This window comes from Carettochelys insculpta, chromosome 4 (assembly GCF_033958435.1).
Source record: "Carettochelys insculpta isolate YL-2023 chromosome 4, ASM3395843v1, whole genome shotgun sequence".
Taxonomy (NCBI): domain Eukaryota; kingdom Metazoa; phylum Chordata; order Testudines; family Carettochelyidae; genus Carettochelys; species Carettochelys insculpta.
This window is the reverse complement of record NC_134140.1, coordinates 24966798-24987506: the sequence shown is the minus strand read 5'-3', so window position 1 is coordinate 24987506 and position 20709 is coordinate 24966798. Positions and strand designations below refer to the sequence as shown.

At 39.3% G+C, this 20709-nt stretch overlaps 1 protein-coding gene across 1 annotated transcript in view; it reads right to left on the bottom strand.

The window, feature by feature from the left end:
- The window catches only part of JAKMIP1 (janus kinase and microtubule interacting protein 1), a 165222-nt gene that overhangs the window by 23838 nt on the left and 120675 nt on the right, over positions 1 to 20709 (bottom strand). The window contains exons 17-19 of the mRNA XM_074991717.1: positions 17830 to 17898; positions 14128 to 14205; positions 12205 to 12408 (exon numbers count right to left, since the gene is read on the bottom strand). Of these exons, the coding sequence (XP_074847818.1) occupies positions 12205 to 12408; positions 14128 to 14205; positions 17830 to 17898 (351 nt within the window). The remainder of the gene's footprint in view (positions 1 to 12204; positions 12409 to 14127; positions 14206 to 17829; positions 17899 to 20709) is intronic.

Sequence of the window (20709 nt, the reverse complement as noted above, 5' to 3'; positions counted from 1 at the left end):
TCCAAATTTGACTGCCTCAACCAAGGATTAAACAGAGACTGGGGCTATGTCTAGACTAGCCCAAAACTTCAAAATGGCCATGCAAATGGCCATTTCGAAGTTTACTAATGAAGCGCTGAAATACATATTCAGCACCTCATTAGCATGCGGGCAGCTGCGGCACTTCAAAATTGACGCGGCTTGCCGCCGTGCGGCTCGTCCAGGCGGGGCTCCTTTTCGAAAGGACTCCGCCTACTTCGAAGTCCCCTTATTCCTATGAGCAGATGGGAATAAGGGGACTTCGAAGTAGGCAGGGTCCTTTTGAAAAGGAACACTGTCTGGACCAGCTGCGTCAATTTCGAAGTGCCACGGCCGCCCGCATGCTAATGAGGTGCTTAATATGTATTTCAGCGCTTCATTAGTAACCTTCGAAATGGCTATTTGCATGGCCATTTCGAAGATTTTGGCTAGTGTAGACGTAGCCTGGGAGACACTGGCTCCCAGTGGCTTCTCTGCCCTGGATGTTAACATGTCCACATCAGACTCTGACAATGGGCCACATCCCCCTTGTCTGATCTGACTCTTTTGATACATACTACTGATAATGGGCCATTTTCACCTTGACTGAATAGACCTTGTCAGCTCTGGCCCTCCCTTTTACTGGGACCCCACTCTTTAAATACCCCTCTGAACCCCCCTCCCCCACTCATGCATCCAATGAAGCGGGTCTTCGCCCATAAAAGCTTAAGCTCCAAAATATCTGTTAGTCTATAAGGTGCCACTGGACTTCTTGTTCTGCCTGTCTCTCATTTGGCAGTGCTGCACATGGGAGAAGAACCAGGAAGTGAGGAATGGAGTGAAGGTACTCCAAGCCAGCCAGCCACTTCTGCTTCTCTGCACCACCTAGGTTGACTCTGCAACAAAAAGACCGCCCAACATAGTGAAAATCTTCCTGAGGGAGTTAATCCAAACCGATGGCTGCTTTAAGGCACTATACCATTGCAAAGCTGCTGGATTGCACTGCTGAGTTTTGTGTGTGTGTGTATTATGTATACAAGCTTACACATACACAAACATGTAACAATATCTAGAAATACACTAAGTCGCAACTTGTCTGAGAGCTCTGGTCTGAACTCCATCCCGTCTACCAAGCTCACTTACTCGGGCTTTGTGCAGAAAGGGGTGATTTTTATAGAATCATAGACTTACTAAAATTGGAAGGGACCATGAGATGTCATCAAGTCCAGGCCCCTGCCCACATGGCAGGATCAAGCACCATCTAGAGCACCCCGAGAGATGTTTATCTAGCCAGCTCTTCAATAGGTCCAGTGATGGAGACTTCATAACATTAGCCTAAGCATACTGGCACTGACATGATCAGATACTCTTGGAAAGTAATGTAGCACAGAAAAGCCTCTAACAAAAACAGAACAGTGGATACTAAATTTAAAAGATTAAAAATATCAAATGGGATGTGATACTGGGGTGTTCTGATACCACTTGACATCAGGATGTATTTGTATGAGTACACTGTGTCTAGCACTTCTCAGTTTTCACCCTCAGTACAGCAGCATCTTAGCACTGAACGTGAACATGGTCACAATTACCATTTGACTCCCATAGTTGACATACCCTATAGCTGCTGCATGTTTCTAGGTTAACGTCAGTAGCTCTGTGATCAATGGCAATGGATAGTTTTGTATTAAGCAAAATAACAAAGGTGTTTGCACCTTTGATTTCATTTTTGACAATTAGTCTGCTTTCCTGCATATCCTAAAAAAGGTACTACATTCTTTAAAACAATGTGATCAAGAAGATTAATTGGTCTAGTTAAGAAGTGTTCCTTTAGCAATGTTACCGGAGTTGTGAAAACAAAAGAATAATACACCAAGTAGGAGTTCAGAAATCACCTTACTAGTTCCCGTGATTCATTCTTATTGGATTTACATTCATCAGCAAATCCAAGAAAACAATTTGGTAATTTTAGCACAAAGCAGACAAAGAAGGATTTGCTAAGCAGCTTAGTGATTTGGCTGTGAAATGTTTGGAAGGCTCAGTTTGATATACATTTACAAGATATGCACTATGGATGGGCAATCTGAGACGCAAACATTATTTTGCAACTAAACTGTGCTGTAGAGTATGTCCAATTCTGAAGCAGGGATTAAAAAGGGAAATGGTTTACCACGCATAATGGTAAGAGGCAAGACTGTCTTGTTATACTCACACTTTTTATCAGTTTGTCAACAATATAAATAAACAGATGTGTTTGATCTTTAATAATGTCAATGCAGCCTAGTAATTTTCAGTAGAAATGTGGAGACTTTTATCTTAACGTATAGATGAACAGAGGTTACTATGGACTGACTTGTCTCTGGCAATTACTCAGATTGCTAAGCTGATGGATAACAATCACTGATGGTAATTTATTTCTATTTTACCTTCTTTTTAAACTCTTCGCTAACCTATGGTGTTTTTTCAAGCTCTAGTACTTTAAAGCTCTAATTCTATCCATTTACCAACCAGCAAATTAAAACAAACCTTTAATTTGATGTTAGTCTGAATATATAAAAATATTATATGAGTGTTAAAGAACATGTTCTAGATAAAAGAGCGCCAGTATTTTATGACAAGACAGTCATAAAATCTTCACTGTATTTCACATGGCACATCATAAAGGTTCAAGTTATTTCTCAATGCCCTTTCCTTGTGACTCAGTCATACAAACACATGTAGCCACTCAGATGGTTAGTGTCTAATTCCATGCAATTACCTTCACTATTAGATGAGGATGCAAAGCACCTCGCACAAGGGGCTCTGCATATTGCAGACCTGAGCACAGAACTATCAACTTATTAATCTCTCTGTGTTGTATATAAGGAAAATGAGAAAGCCAATGACAACAAGATTACTCAATGGCAGAAATAATGTCACCTTATTAATGAGACAAAACATGGGATAATTTTAACTATGAAGACATAACAACAATACACCATTTGGGATGAAGTGCAACATCTTAAAAGTCAGCAGAGTTCCTTACTGACACAGCAGGTATCTTAATATAATTTCCTTCAATGCTTTTAATTGTAACTAAAGTCAGAGTATTGTTCCTATTAATTTTTATTATGCATTTGCAGGTTCTATTTTTCTTCTTAAATAGAATGAATCCTCCAGCAGCTCCTGTGACACATTCATTGTAAAAAAATTAATATGCATTAAATTTCACTTGTCTTGGTATTACATTAGTGAAGTTTATTAATAAAACTAATCTTAACTTTATTGTTTGCCACTTGCTGATACAGGGTTACTTGCTGAAACTGAATGCACAGCTATTGATATTTCCTAGTATGCTACTTTTTTATTAGCATTGATGCTCTTAATTTAAGCTTTAAGAAAATTAAATTAATGCATGCATATTGATATAGGACTATGAACCATCCTGTCATCTCTCAGCCTGTTTTTTTTTAAATTATTGTGTGACCACAATAAATTTGAACTTAACATAATACTATTGACAATATTCATCTATTGTCTTAACACATGATATCAGAATATCAGAGATAATAAAAAGCAAGCAAGTGACAATATCAAATGACTGTCTTTGCTGTTTAATCACTTAATCATTTTAGGACGTTCAATTTTGAAGTTTAGAAAAAAGTTGAACCTCCTAAAATTATCGTCATTTTTAGCATGACATTTGAAAAAAAAAGTTCTCCATATTTAATTTAGAAATAGACATATTAAGAAAATTGAACATCAGTTTTTTCATTCAAAACAATTAACAATTTTTGTCTTTCTTGACTGATATGAAACTGTACAATTATTAAAAAAAACCTAATCTTTGTGTCACCACTATTGTGGGGTAGAGGCTAATTTTTAAAAAATGCTGAGCACCTTCAGCTTGCTTTGGTTTTATTTATGTTTAGCAGCACACCTATAGTTCACATTGACACTTGTCACCCATTGTATTAAATTTCAGATGATAAAAGCATGAATTTGGCTTGCATTTGGAAGGGATTTGTTTCATTTAGCTGGGATTCTTTCCCAAATAGTCACTGGAGATTATGCTGTTCCATAAATTTATGTAAACAAGTTGCTTAAACTGTTCACTCTCTCATATTGTTGTTTAAGTAGAAGGCTGAGGTTTTTCTGAGTGGTTGTTTTTATAGTTTTTCCTCAGTTTGGATCTGATGGATAAACTTTATCAATGAGTCCTTTTTATTTACCAACTTTAGAGATTTTCTCCTAAAGCAAATTATTGCTCCAAACAGAAAGGTAACCAGTATAAAAGCTGGTAACATATGCCAGTTCTATCGCTCTATATAAATGTTCAATCCACACTGATCATAATAGATCATGGACCCATGTAATTCTTGAATGTGCTCAGATGCCATGGTGATGCTAGATAACTGCTGGAGAGATGATGTTATACTTTGCATTGGTCTCTATTATACATTTGGCAAATGGGGCATAACTGACCTCAGTTTGTGTATTTCATAAAAAATAGTTTAAAATCAGAAACTGTATGAGAAAGGCTAGTGTGGTGCTATGGTAAACCAGGCATTTCAACAGCAGTCATTAAAAACAGCTACCACGCCTATTGGGAGACCATCCCTCCCGCCACAATTCTGGAGGTCCTTGTAACAACTTCTTTGTGAGAAGCTCAGTAGTGGCAGTGGGTATCTGAGACAGTGTTGTAGGAAATCCAGGTCATGACAGAAGTAAACATGGTTAAGCTGTTTATAGGCAGGAATGCTTATGCTCTTAATCTTCCACTGACGTACATGTCTTACACTCATGTCTGCAAAGCCAGACCCAGCACTAGAGAATATCTCATAGGTATTTATAAATCACCCTTCACTACAATATTGAAATTCTAATCTAGCACAGGGAAGAATCTGATTTGTAGAGGTGAACAAACAGGTCTGTTTCTTTCCCCTATGATTTCCTAAAAAGAAGATGTGACAGATGAGATGGCAAGCAGGACTTTGATTTATGAAAAAAAATCTCTCTCCCTCTCTCTCTCTCTCCGCCACCATTTCTGAAGCAGGGTACATGTCAATCAGCTGCCCTTTAAGGACTTTCCAACATTGTAAAATGCAGGAAAAAATAAAGTTAGAAGTAGTTCAGGTTTTATTATGCTTTTTTTTTGTTTTGCATTTGAATACTGCCAAGAAAATTAACTAACCACTCTTGGTAGGTGACTACTCCATGAGTTGCCCTGGGAATGCTTATGAAGTATGAGCCTACTCAGTGTAAATGGTCCTCAATAATGTACTCATTTCGGCAGAGAATATAAATTCACACATTTACTTCAGTGTGTTGATACATGCTATCATTTTGAAAAAATCTGCTTTCTTAAAAGATCTTTAACAAACATCACTGCAGCTTTTGCTCTAGTAAAATATTACACTGCATGCTATGGAACCAACCCAGTGCTCTGTTCAATGCTTTTTGCAGCAGCATGGCAGTCTCTAACTTTTCTGTACTCTGAAACTTACCGTATTTAAAATAAGATCTTTTAACTAAACACATTTGTAGTGAATTGGCAGTATTGTCACATATGCAAAAATCATGGGGTTGTACTGGTTGTTACACATTAATTCTGTTAAATGAAGTTCTCCATTAAAAAGTCTGACATACACAACAGTAGCTTTTCAAATAGCTGTACAACACCACACCACATTTTTTAATGGCAACAGGTGTGCTCAAAGCAGTTGGATTGCACTTAGCTTATTGCTGGAAGCAAATATCACAAACTGCTCACAACAGATTTTTAATTAACATATTTTTGCCTCCCACAAGTACACAGTAGTGTAAATTAATCCATGGTCATTGAATTCAATAGTGTTTTGCCAACATGCATTATCTGTGGCCCAAAATCTGCACGTTGCAGTTAGAGTTCAATAAAAGCAACATTATGGCCTAGGCTATCTCTATATGACCGCCTAAACTTGAAATAAGTGACAACTTGTGCAGCTCATTTTGAGCGTAGTTCAAGAAGGGCTATTTCAGCATTTGAAACAGTGCCAAATGTAGAAATAAAGTGCTATTTCGAAACATCCCTTACTCGTCCTGCAATGAGGACTGCAGGGATGCCAAAACAGCCTGCCCGCTATTTCAGAAAAATACTTTGAAATAACAGGCACATGTCAGAGACACAGAGTAGTAGCTATTTCAGGATACCAAAGTACCCCAAAATAGCTCTGCCATGCAGATATATCCTTAGTGAGCCAATATAACCACACAGAAAGGCCTGGTCTCCTTAATGCACAGTGGAGATCAGGCCTGGCAATAGTATAGTTGAGGGGCTCGTTATTTACAACTTTCCTCGTCTGAAAGATGGTCTGGAGCGTACAGAGCCAGCGCTTCAGGGCTAGTCTCCTTAAAGTGTCTACAACTTCTTGCCAGCAGGCCATACCATGCCACTGATGTTTTAAGTAGAATTTCCCAGGGACTCAGTGAGAAGGTCTGCTTAAGAATTGATGGTGATATATAGCTCAGTGTAATTTCCAAAAGAAAAATTACTGCCCCAGTATTCACTGCAATGAACCCCTGACTGCACCAATTTGACTGCATATAGGCAGCTGGAGGCACAGAACTTGGAACTTACGGTTTTAAAAAGCAAATGGTTGTATTATTTAAGCTAAAAGAAAATCTCTGAAGCAGGATCAGAACTTATTCTCTACAGCCACAGACTTTAATCATAGATCTAAATAGTCTGGCATTCCATTCAAATCAGGATAGTCAATACATAATCACATCCACACCTGTATCAGCTGTTCCACCACCTGAAAGTGATAGATGGCAACTGGGCAGAGGACTGCTTTTGATGGTATTGAAATACCTGGTACTAGAAACACTTTTTGGAGTCCCCAGTAGAAACACAAAAACATTTTGCTAAGAAATGGGACCTGCCTCTGTAAAACTGAGATCCCTGTCAGATGTATTAACCCCAATACTAAATGCCCGGAATTATAGCTTAAAGAGATGAAACATGAGAGAGACACAACTGCTTTTTCCAACACAAAGTCTGACACTCCAGCCAGCTGAGGACAGTGGCATACGCACTCACTAGCGGAGCTGGTCAAAAAGTTCAGTCACTTTCATTCTGTAGCTGGTCCACTGATTGGGGGAGGAGTAAAGGGGGAGATGTTCCAGGGCCCAGCAGTTTAAAAGGGCCTGGTGTTCCTGGCCACTGCTCCTGCTTCTCCAGCCCTTTAAATCATTGCTGGGGCCCTGGGCAGTCCTGAAGGGCTGTCTGGGGGAGGCTTGGCCCAGCACCAGCCTTCTGTCCCTTTTTCCTTGTCGCCCCTTTCCCACATCTAGCTCAGGTGCCCGACGTGTCTGTCAGCAGCCCTGTTCCATAGTTTTTGAAAAAGTTGTTTTATTTTTGCTTATTCAAATATTTTCATAGTAATGTTAATCAAAACACTTTTCTCTTTGAATGTTCCATTTTTCTCCCTTTCCCCTCTTCCCATTAACTACTGAAAAAAGATTTGAGAGCGCAAAACTGACTAAAAGTTTTTGTTTTCCAGTTTCACTGAATGCATAGAAAATTTTTGGTGGAAAAAACCCTATTTTTATGTCAGGAACATTTCCAGAATAAATATAAAGTTTTTCAGTTTAAAGGTTGAAGCCCTGGCTCTACTGCAATCTATACAAGTTCTACTCCCAAACAATTTTTATTTGAAAATTTCAACCAGCTCTGTTCACTAGCCAGTGTATTACACCATCTGTCACAGGGAATAGGTGTTATTTCTTCAAGCTTTTCCAATCATAGCACTAGCGTAACATTCATCATAAAATTTAAAATGTATCCCTGCCTTCCTGATCTTGTTATATCTTGCAAACCCAAGCTGTAGAAATAAACAGCAAAACACTGAACTGAAGAGATCTATGGGAAGGCACAGTGAGACTCACACGGACATCACTAATCAGAAAAAAAAATCTATTTTGGAAAGATTCTTCTGAAGCATTTACAAACATTCACACTGAGAATCAAAAAATACTGTATTTCCACAAATATTCACACAACAAAGGAAATCCAGAAATTGTGCCAGAGGGCATGCCCATGGAAATTATTACAGGACCATTTTTGCAAGCTGAGTAAGACAGATTCTAAATCCAAAAGGGTTGATTTCTCTAGCTACTGAATACAGATGAAAAACTAGTTTATGCAAAAATCCTTCACCTGGAAAGACGAGGCAAACCAACCTTCTGTACATCTGTGGAAGATCCTGACTTAAGAGAAAGTCAGTCCTAGCTGGAAAGAAAAGGATTTGTTAGAGCTAGATTGAATCAAGACTGTAGCTTGTTTATGTTTCAGACACCAGGAAGCATAATTTACCTTTTTTGTTTGTAACAATTTTGTCTTTATCCCTTGCATTTTAACTCCCTTAAAACCTCTCTTTTGTTAGTCAGCAAGATACTTTTAAGGGCTACTGCCAACTGCTTCTAATTCTGCTTTGTATGCTGCTTCTGCTGAGCAGCTTTTTTGGGTCTAGTCCCTCCTCAGTATCTCTGGTCCCCTGACCAAAGAAGAACATCTCTCCCGTTAGGGCCTGCCTCACTTCAGGCAACTGAGGTTCACACAATCCCCTTAACAGACTATACTGTTCCGCCCATCGTAAGTCTGTCCTAGGTGACATTTTTCTAATACCCTACCGTGATTCTGTCAGAGCTTGTGCCAGCCCATGCCAAGGCCCCAGGGCCTCACTGAATACTGTCAAATGAACAGCCTTGGCAAAGTTCACATGCCACAGGTCAACTGGATTTACACCATAATCCAAAACCATTAAAAGTTTAAACTAGATGTTGTGTGTTTCTGAAGGATAAAGATTATACACAATTTGTGAACCAGAGTTATATGATAATCTTGAGACAAAAGGTCTTGAATATCTCTGCTTTCAGAGGGGAATATCTTACACAAGGACAACCTCAGATCAGAACTGAGATCTTTCCTTAACATTTTGATTAGATACCCAAGGACCTTCCTGCACCAGAAGGCATAGAGATGCCAGCAGGGAAACTCATCTGATTCCAGAACATGGTGGCCTAGGAAGTGCATAATCATGAAGGACAGATGGCAGAACTGTGAATCAGGGAACTGATTCAGAGAAACAAAGTAGCAAGCAAAGCCAGCGAAGAGAGAAATACCACGAAAGATGCATGGTCAGCAAAAAGGGCCATCAAAGACACTCGGAACAAACAGCAGTAGTCAAAGACAATGCTGAAGCAAGGACACACCTCAGAAGCAGATGGAAGCTCACACTTTGCAGCTCAGAATGGGAGAAAAATTGCCTGATATATAAAGAGACTGACTGTACAGAAGAGTTCCTGTGCTCTTTTGAGAAACTGGGGATGCCACAAGATCTCAGAGAATAACTGACTGGAGAAACTGGGAAGGCAGGAAAAGCTTTTAAGGATATGGAGGAGGTGACGCTATGGCATATAAGAAATGTAAAAGAAAATTGAAAATTTTAAGATTATCCCTAAATCTTGTTAAAGTATAGAAATCTTTAAATGGTTGACAATATCACATATGTTGAATATGTGTGCAAAATGTATCTGTTTCCTAGATAATGCAGGATGGGGTTGCAGGTCATTAAGAAAAACTGACCTAATGGCTTAGAACAGTTGTCGTGGATAGTTACGGGTGAACTAAAGGCAGCCATCTGTGACAAAAAACTTTCTGCACTTACAGAGGTTGAAGAAATTGCTGATGAATGTGTTGCATCAAGAGTTCATAAAGCACACAAATCCCAAGGGAAGAAAAATTCCCCTATGCTGCAAGTTAAAAAAGGGTTTTTTTTAAAAAATGTCCAAGGGATCCCAGGTTTTAAACCCCCTACTCTAACGATAGGTAGGGCACACTAGTTTATCACAAAAGTTATCATCTCCTGTGCAACTAAAGAAGGTCTAGAGATACCAGAAAATGTGTTGTGGAACATCAGTGTACAAAGGGCTTTGTTGACTGCTTTCCCCCATGCCTATTAACAGGGTAAATGCACAGACCCTCACCTCCTCACACTTTGAACATGAGCAATAAGGAACAAAAGTGCCTGTAAAAGACAAACTATTATCACTGTGGTGCTTGGAATTCAGAGAGGACAATATTTCTTAGCATAAACAAGGGCTCCCCAAGCTGCTTAATATGGGTTATCCCTAGCAGACATATAGAGCTTGCATATATAGCAGCTATTTTTGCTTTTTGGAAACTAATTTGTCTCATTTGTGTATGTTTACCTGTTTTAATCTTGTAAATACGTCTTTTTTCTCTCTGAGTTAATAAATCTTTAGTTATTATTATAGGACTCACTACAAGCACTGTCTTTGTTTCAGACCTGAAGTACAACTGACTTGGGTAAGCAACTGCTCCTTTGGGACTGGGATTAACCTGAATGATTGTCATTTTTGATATCATCTTTCACAAAGGCAAGCTTGTCTGCATGGCAAGATAGACCAGAGTGCCCAAGGGGACTGTTTGTGACTCCATATGAAGGCTGTTCAAACTGCTTGAGGAGCTCACACTTGATGCTTTGTTGATGAAATATAGAACACCCAATCAGTTTGCAGTTTGTGTCCTGTTTCTTAATAGTCCTCCCTGAAGTTGTAAACTACTCTAGACTCTTACAACCCGTGGTTTTAAGCCACTCTACTCTTGACACCTACATTCAGGACTGTGCAGGATTTGGTCCCTCTGAGAGTTTCCCAGACTCCCCACGTTAGATTAACTCCTATTCTCACCTTCCCTGATGGAGTACTCTTGGTCTACCTTGCTGCTGAGGTCCCCCTGCTCTGTCCACTACCTCACACACAGGTCATGGCTGAAAAGGACCTGTTCAGCTTTGGAGTCTTACAAACAGGATCCTCAAGAAATGTTCCAGAATGCTCAGGTCCATGATTGTTTCCACAACCAATGGGTGACACTCAAGTGGACTCCTTCCATCTAGCAGCGCTGGATACTGCACTTAGAAGTAAAGAGGAAGGCTTCAGGGTCATCTTCTATGCCCAACTTTACCAATCCATGGCCAGGCCTACCTGAGCTATCAGCTCAGGACCGGTAAGAATCCCTGGTACACATTTCTGGGTGCTTCAGGAACTGTTTTTGTTGACTGTTTGGGTGTAGTGGCTGGGATTGTACCTGTTGTGCTGCCAACAGGTGGACATCTCCTTCCCTACTATGACATCTGAGGCTATATCTACACTCAGCAAAGTAAGTCGACCACAGATTTGCAATTCTAGCTACAGCTAAAATTAATATTTCTGCACTTGGCTAACTTGGCTGTCTATACCGGGAAGGTCGACAGGAGAGTTTCTCCCATTGACCTCCCTTATCCTCATGTCTTGTGAAGAGTACAGGGTAGACTGCAACTCTTGAGAGGTCAATTTCATATGTCCATAGAAGACACATACAATTGAACCCAGGGAGATTGACCCTGAGTGGGTTGATCTTCCACGGTATTGTAGACATAGCCTTACTGAAAAATAGCAAGGAAGGGATCCACCACGCAAACTATGATTCTGTCACTGTCCTTTCTGTAACTGCTTTCCTGTTCTCCCTCACTTTTCCTTCTGCTGCCTCAATTTCCTCTCAGTTCCAGAAGCTATCTACCTGCCCACATTCTCCACTATGTATGGGGCTGCTAGATGCCCCAGACCAAGGAGGAATAGCAAAATCCCCCTCAGGACACAGTTTATTAACTTAATTATATAAAATTACAGAAGTAACACAATACCAAGTTATTTCCCTGATCAACCCAGGTTGCAAGGGATCCAAAGGACTTTCAATCCGCATCTCTTCTTGTTCCAGTGCCAGTCACAAGAGCCTGCCTTCAGCTTTGAACTGACTAAATTCCCTCAGCACTTTGTAGGGATCATCTGATCCTATCTCAGTCGGATTAGATAATCTGACAGGATTAGATAGCCACAAGGTTGCTGGCCCTTATATGTGCAGGCCAACCTCTTACAATGTTCAGTACAGGCAGATCCCGTTGTCCATGGAGCCCCCCAGGCAAAGAATAGCTTTGCCCACATGGAAATATTTACAGGATGGTGGCTTAGACTGTAAACTCTCTGGGGCAGCCCATTGTGATTTGCGCGTACACAGTGCTCATGCAGCCCCGTGGCATGACAAAGGTGTCAGAGAAGGTAACAGGGAAGTGGTGCTCTTGTGCTGACAGTGGTGGAGACACAGCTGTGGGGGAAGGAATGGTCCATTACCTGCTGTGCCTGCTGCAGCAGCTCCATGCGCTCATGCAAGATCTGGCTATCAAACTCGCGGCTCTGTCTCAGGATCTGCCTCCGCACCTTCTCCACCGCAGCTCGCAAATCTTCCCTTTGCACTTCATTCAATGACTCACTTGTCCACCTTCCAGGGTCCTGCTGCAGAGCGTTATACAGCGTGGCTTCCAGCTCCTGGATTTTCTAATGGCAATCCAAATCACACACAAACAAGCTCATGTTGGAACAGAGCAGGCAAACAAACCAACATGACAACAATAATGCTTGCAAGCCAAGCTTAAAGGGAGGAAGGACACGACTAGACAGCAGAAAAGCAGCACCCATGTGAGCAGTGAGGAGCATTTCATACACAGTGCAGATGTTCTTATGAGACTGTTTGCAGCATGGGCCTTATGTTCTGTTCAACTGCATGACTGATTTGTTTAATTTAACCAGAGTTCACAGTACGTGTTGGGAAAGACAAAAGCTTCAGCGTTTTCTCTGATGCCAAGTTTCTGTTCAATTCACAACAGGGCCCCACTGCCAATTCTGAGTTACAAAGTTAGCCCCAGACAAGCAGTTTCCCTCACTGCCCCTGGATTGTTAAATCAGCCTATGGAATAAAACTATTTAAAACGTGTAAAAAATAGAACTTTGGGTAAAGTAGTAACATACTACATGTCAAAAAAAAGCACACCAGTCGTTTCTCTCTCTCTCTCTCTCTCTCTCTCTCTCTCTCTGACTCTACAAGTTTCCTCACTTTCTTTATTCTAAGTTGCCAGAAGATATTCCAAAGGCTCATCTCTCGAGAGCATCAAAGGTTAAAGCACAGAATCAGAAACTTCATCAAGCAAGAAGAGAAACACCTGTGTTTACTAATCTGTGAGGCTACTTGAGGGACAGGGCGCACCAATAGATCTTTTGTTTCTTGTTAATAGTCAATTTTGCTTTCCATTTCTCATGCACTAACTAAATGCACAAAATATTTGGAGGCGAAAGAAAAGAATGTTAGAATCCAAACAGAAATCCATATTCACAGACTAAAATAAGAAATCTAATTTCTTTTACCATTAAGTTTTGTATGATCATGTGAAAGGACAACATCCAGAACAACATTATTTGGATCTAAACTATCTTGCAGCAATGCACAAAGCCTTACAACATATTTAGGAGGTAGGTAGTTGTATTAATTTTACAGATGCATAAACTATAGTGCAAAGTTTAAATTGGATGCCCAAGGACAAACAGGTTAAGGAGTGGAACCCAGATGCCTAATTGCTGAGTTACTTCATTTAAACACCAGACTGCACTGCTACCATAACCCATCCTTTTTCAGTTTCAAATACCTACAATACGTAAACAGTTCATGTCACAATATTTCTATTTTTGAGGTTTACTCTACCTAATGAAGCTGAGTGCACTAAAGTGCTAACTACTAGGTAATTCAGAGGACTTTCCTAACTTTGCTGCTGAACGTAAGAAGACCAAAACCTGTGGTTTTATTTAAGAAGTTCATATGAGGTAAGTGTGGATAGGATGGAGAGGATAAATATCTCTGGGTCTGGAGAAGTTAATAGGAAAATATTTACAAATAGCTGGCAAAATTACATTTAAAATGTTTTAAAGTCATTTTCTGCATATTTTACTCATGATCATTGTGCAGAGTTATCCTTATTCTGGCAAGCAATTTTACCACCACCATGTTGCATTTTGTATATTTTAGAATAAAATGCAATACAAAAACATAACAATTCCAATGATTTTAACACATTTCCTGTGCCGTCTATTCTCCATTTACGTAATTTTGGTTTCCTAATTTCACAGAACAAAAAAATCATTACAAAAAATCCTATTTATATTTTTTAATCTGTATTTTATTGAGTTTGATCAAGCATGAAAATTTAATGACTGGTCTTTGCCTACCATGTAAGCCTGGTCCAGAGCTTGTTTCCTGTAGTCGAGTTCTTCCTCTAAATAACCCTTCTGTTTACTGAACAGGTCCTGAGCAATAATAAAAACAATGGAGGGTTTGTTCTTTAGCCTAACTCATGAGGAATCAAAGTTCACCATTTTTTGTATATGATCTCTCTGTCACCTTCACCTGAAAGCAACAGGTCATAAGATCATATTTATTGTATGGATATTTGGAGTATTAGATTAATTTTTTTTAAAAAAGCGCATCATATTAAATAGTAACAGAGAGAAAGCCATGCTAGTCTATATACGATCAAAACAAGAACGCAATCCAGTATCATTTTAAAGACTAACAAAATAATTTATTAGGTGATGAGCTTTCTATGATCTAAAGAAGTGGGTCTGTCCCACGAAAGCTCATCACCTAATTATTTTCTTAGTCTTTAAAGTGCTACTGCACTGCTTTTTTGTTTCCATCATATTAACAATGTGTATCTAGAAAACACCTTTCCTTTGATGATCTCTAAATCCCAGTACAAGCTGTAAGGGCAAGATTCTGTCTTATCTCACAGAGGTACATGCAAAGGACGGAAAGGAGTAGAACCTGTCTACTATGTATGTTGCAGGCCAAGGGAGGGGACAAAACTATGTTAAGCGCTCTTTATTGCTTCTTTGAAAATGAGTAATATATACTCCTGAGGGGTTGATTCTGCAGACCTCAGTCCATGTACTAACTGGCCAAATGTGCAGATACATATTCTAGTCAGCAAATCGAATTTGTCTTAGGAAGCGGGGAGATTTCCTCATGTGGCATCCAGGAGCCTTCGTTAAGCGCAAGGCAAAGATCCTGCCTTGATTTTAGCATAGAATAAAAAGAGGATCTTTATGCCCACTGATCCATCAAACTGGGCTGGTGGAGGGCAAGATTTGGTCCTAAATCTCACAATACCCCTATTAAGACAGGTAAATCTAATCTGAGATGCATAAACTGAGAGCCAGAGATGATAACGAATTCTGCCTACACAGTTGCAGAAGCTAGCATTAGATCTCAAGATTTCTGAGTATTTTTCAATAATAAAACTTACTCTCTGTATTGAAGCCTTACCTGTGTGTTGCTATACCCCATTTTTCCCAACCAACTGGCTGCAAGATTTTTTACAAACCACCAATAGACTAGGATTCCACCGAATTAAATATTCAAAACTGATGCTAGAGGACGATTATGGATTTTAGAATGAGACCCTGAATAGTCAAGTTAGAATTTAGACAGTAGAGAGGCCATCAACATTGCTCTTGAAATGAGTGCTCTGGAACTTTTAATGGGCACCATAAAACACCACAATCAGGCAGGGGAAATATTAGCTTTAAATCATTCTCTCTCTTGAAGCGGTGGTGCGCATAAACAAGTAGTCCAGAAAGTGGAAAGGTAATTTGGGTAGACTTACCATTTATAGTCATTTTTTCTTTAAAGATAAACTTTTGTGTTTCCTCAACATATGGAACAAAAAGCAATTTAAATATAAATCCATGTACTTCACAATAAAGGCCTTTAGCTTTTATTAAAATACAAAATGGGCTGATGTGTGTTTGTGTATAACAAAAAGCTTTTAAAAACAGAAAGGGTTGCCAATCTGGATAACCTATTTTAGCAATAGAACCATTCCAAAACATAGAATGGTGTCATTAACAGAAACTCTTGGCCTATGTCAGTGGTCAAAAAAGGTGTTCAGATTAACCTTGTTTGCATTTACTGGGCCAGATTTTGCTATTAAATGAAACATAATCAGTGGGAATTGTGCAGGAAAGCCAAACATCAGTAATTAGTACTAAATCAAAATTCCCATGCTGCTTATCTTAAAAAGACTGCTCAGCCCAGCAATTAGACAGTCTGAAGAGGCAATAAGCACAAGAATGAATTATAATGTATGTTGTTCCTTGTTGGAATTATCTCAGCTGTTAAAAGAAGCCATTACTTCATACAATGGCAGTATGGAAGGCAAATATGGGAGACTAGAACAAGGTTTCTTGCTATTTACATTCTGATATAATCCACCAACATGGTGTTCATGTTGTAAATTTTGTTAACAAACATGGGTTTTTGATGATCCATGAACCAATATGGAAACTTATTTCAGTCTTGGCAATGGCACAATTATTGTTCATTATTATTTCTACTACAGTAGCACCTAAATGGGCCCAATATGAGATTCAGGTCCCATTGTGTGCTGTGCAAACATACAGTTAGTAACAATCTCAGTCCTAAAGGGCTTGCAACGCAAATAAACAGGAGAAAATGTCAGAAGGGAAAGAGGAACAGAGAAGGGAAGTGACTTGCTCAAAAGTACTGTACGCAGCAGGACATTGGCAGAACTAAAAGTGAATTGCAATCTAATGTCCTAGCCACAGGACTACATTGACTCTTAGGTGATCACTATTATTTAAGCTGGGAGGCCATTACCATCAAGAGAGTCAGAAATGTTAAAAAGGATGTGATTTTCAGAAGCACTCAGAATTGGCCAAACTCTGCTTCTATAGAAAGTAGCGAGGCTGATGCTGAGCATTTCTGAAAATCTCACCATGAAATATGTTTTCATATTCATTATGCAAATTGTGCTTAGCAAGATGTGACTATTGATTTTAAGATTGACAGACTACTTAGCTGAGCAAATAGATAGTTACTTGGGGAGTAAATTCTCAGAAGCTTGAAGTGTACATGAATTCCAGATACCACAGATTGCAGATGAAAACATGTGCACATCAAGTTAGAAAGAAATGGCATATTTGTTCCAATTTACTTTTTAAAACAATTTTGTGTTTTTCATTTTTCCCTATTTTTTAAATTTTCCAACTCTGATTTACAAATATAACAATTCTTGGTATAATACAGATAGATGAAAGAACCCACACCTTGCATTGCACAATTATTGGTATCACACTCCATTCTCAATGGCAGCCTGAGTACCACAGAATTAGCCACAAAAGCCTAATTCTAATCTTGGAGCTGACAGCCACCAGCAAGAAAGTCACTTCACCATCTGCCTCAGTCTCCCTTTCTGTAAGATGTGGATAGTGTTGCTTATTTATCCACCTAGAAAGCATATGGTGAGGATTAATCAGTATTTGTAAAGCAACTGGAAGATGAAAAGCACTCCATGCATGATAACTCAACAAAGCTAAACATTCATTCGGAAAATCTTTATACAACATACAGCAAAGGGACATATAGCCAATTTGTAGTGAAAAACTTAATTGCACTTAATTGAGAGCAAAGAGAGGATAAGGCCAAAGAGTGAAATAAGTAAGAGGACTTCATTCGCTGAAATTGCATGCCATAGCAGGTCAAATGAGTCCCTGGTGCAATTCTAATGAAATGTGACTTCATGGCTCCAAAAAATCTGCTGGTGCCAAACAAAACAACACATTCAGAAAGCACGCGGACGAGTCTCGTATTGGTTGCTTATTGCACCCCGGAGAAGTGTGCCTTGTGGGATTTTTTTAAGATACAGCCACATTTCAGTCTCAGTTCAATTAGTTGTTTTGCTACACCTCAAAGGCATTAGCTATTTAGCAGTGTTTTGTGAATCTATTCCTGACAGCAACACAAGGTCACCTCTACTATACAGAATATGGCAAGTGCTGAAAGTGACAGATTTCTCTCTGATACAGAGCTCTGGCTGAGCTAGTGACTTTCTTAAAATGATAATTTCTTACCTTTTCATTCTCCAGGTCCAACATCTTCTGTGTCAGCGCAGCTTCTGTTCCTTCTATTTGTTTTAGCCACTGTATAAACATGGCAGGAACAAGAGGAATAAACAAAGGTGAGAACACAGCCCTTGGAAGAGTGACACAAAGTAGTGTAAGCTAATGTGTTGATAACAGTCCCACTTGCATGCTTCACACCTTTCTATCTGTTGAGCTTTTTCATACTACAGATGAATAAATCAGGAGGGGGTAACTGGCAAACAAATATAGACTAATTAAGAGTGGAGGCTGCTACAGCACAGTGAGTTAATTCATCTCCCTCTGAAGGCTGATGTTCAAATTGGACTGAGGTCAATAATGCAAAATTAGTTGATGATTTCATCCTTGCTGCTCCCCAAGCACATTTGTCCACATCACAAATCCAGTCTATGGTGTCAGGGCCCAACCTTGCAACCTTTACTTATGGTAACTTAAACCAAGAGGAGGATTAGCATGAGGAATGGTTACAGAAACCATCACGGATATGGCACAATTCATAGCACGTGCTGAGAGCAAGCCCATTACTAGAATGACAGGATGCTGATGGTAGGTGAAGATTCAGACATGCAAGCAGAACTATGGGAAGAAATTCATGCAATGGCTATCATCAGATCAATGTCTTATTATGATGCTTTAAAAATGAAAAAAAGAGCAGTTATTGCATTCCAACAGTACAAACACACATGGTGTAAACTAAAATTATGGAGTACAAGGGCCTTGCTTATTAAATACCAATGATGGTTAAGAGTGTAGTATTGTAGTGTTCATGTTTTGTGTTGTCAGGGCGAAAGGGAATTCTCATTCTCATTCATGGTTTGGTTTGGTTTTGTTTGATTACAGGATTCCCTTACAGTACACCTAGTTAATTGTTATTTTTGTACAGCCTGCTCCCAGTGAAGTCAATAGGAGCTTGCTTCATGAATAAGAGAAGCAAGGCAGGGCAATTAGCACAGATGTCCTTTGCAGAGAATGAAGAATCTTTGTTAACCTCAGTTTTGAAACCTTGATTTAAGCCTCCTATGATTTAGGATTCTACCGATATTTAAGGATCTGATAACACTGCTGATAAACATGTTTTGTTTCTAATCAACGCCTTTTGTGGGTTCAGGTACACTCTCATGTAACTAAATGTTTTCAATAACAGTGTCACAATTCATAAACTACAGTCAGCGATCCAGAGGACAGATGTTTGGGTTTGAAGAATGCAAATTCTTTCTTAAAATCAGCTGCAAGTGGCATTTTTAAAAAATATCCATCTGCACTTTCCTTGTTTAAAGGAACGATAGTCAAAGATGTAAGTTTGCTCAGCCTGCTTGGTAGGTTTAACTCCTAAAATACATATAAAGCCGGTGAAAGAGATTCTGTTCCAGTGATAATCTTTGTGCCACCTTCTACATTAAATGAAATAGTGTAAATTTAGAAAATCATTTTATATTCCCCCCACCCCACCCCACCTCCATGCAGCCAATCCCCGCACACCATCTAAGTAAAAAAGACTTCGAATGGGACACTATATGCTCTTGGGCAGTGACCTCATATCTCCTGTGCACTTCTGTGGACTGAAGTAATAATTGACCCCAAAGGCTGTCTCTCTTCCTTTGTTCAGACCCTATTAACTCTCCCCCTAGTGGCCTATGACAGCTCTTGCATTATGTGCCTGATTCACCCACCCTCTCCCACAGTAGCAATGGGGAATTTTTGCTGTCACTATGACCTTGTGTCAGTTTCATCCACACACAAGTTATCAGACGCTTGTCTGATGCTTCTTTCAGGAGAAGAATTTCAGCGCAGATCAGCACAATGTACTACAGTTATTCCCATCCAAAGGAAACCATCATTGTTTCCTGTGTTATACTGAGCACCCTGAAGACCCAGTTAAGCCAATGGGAGCTGAAAATACTCATTATTTACAAGAAATTCCAGCATCTTACAGGGTTGGGCCCAATATTTAGCTGATAAATATCAGCTGCCTGTATTACATTTATCCTACATTTCCCAATGACCCGCCTCTCACTTTTTTTTTTTTTTGGAAGAGGCAAATGGTAAATGGTAAATGGTAAGCAATTCTCTTTAAGAAAGAATCTGCATACTTCATACTTCCAAACACCTAATCTCTGGATCACTAAGCTGCATTGCTGGAGAGTCACAGCACATTGGCAGGAATCATATTAAAATAAGTTTTTATTTAGATGAGTGCTAACACTTTCATCTGTCTAGCAAACTGATCCCCAGAAGCCTCACATCTAGGAAAGGCAGAGCATTGAATAAACATGGAATGTTACTATGTGTAGTATGTGGATGTCTATGCAAATTTAATAACCATCATGTTTGTGAGTATGTGGAAACCATTAAAAGGGCAATGATACGTTGGTTTATTTTGATTAAGGAACATCCCAGGTGCATGGAAATAAAAAATAAATCACACAGTTCAAAAGGAAGCTAACTCGTACTCAGTTACTGGGCCAACCCTTGATTCTTGGTTACAGTGATATGAATCCAAACCTACAATTGTTTTGTTGAAGAAGTCAGTGGCAGTGCTTTAGACTAGAATTGGTGTAAACTAAAGCAGATTTTGACCACTGAATTCTATTGAGCTTATGCAAAAATCCATAATTATCTAATATTATCTAATATTATATTTCTATAGAATGAAATTTTTATTCCTCTTTGGTTCATGCCAAATAATATGGAATAAGTTGCTGTGACCAATAATACCTAGGAGAAGGGAAACTGATTTGAAACGGGGGCAGACTGAGCTCTCTAAACCTGCTTAGGAGCATCAGTCTAGGACAAGTCACTCTGATCTCAAACCTGTGCTCTCTCCCTCCAGTGCACATGTTGCAGTTCTTG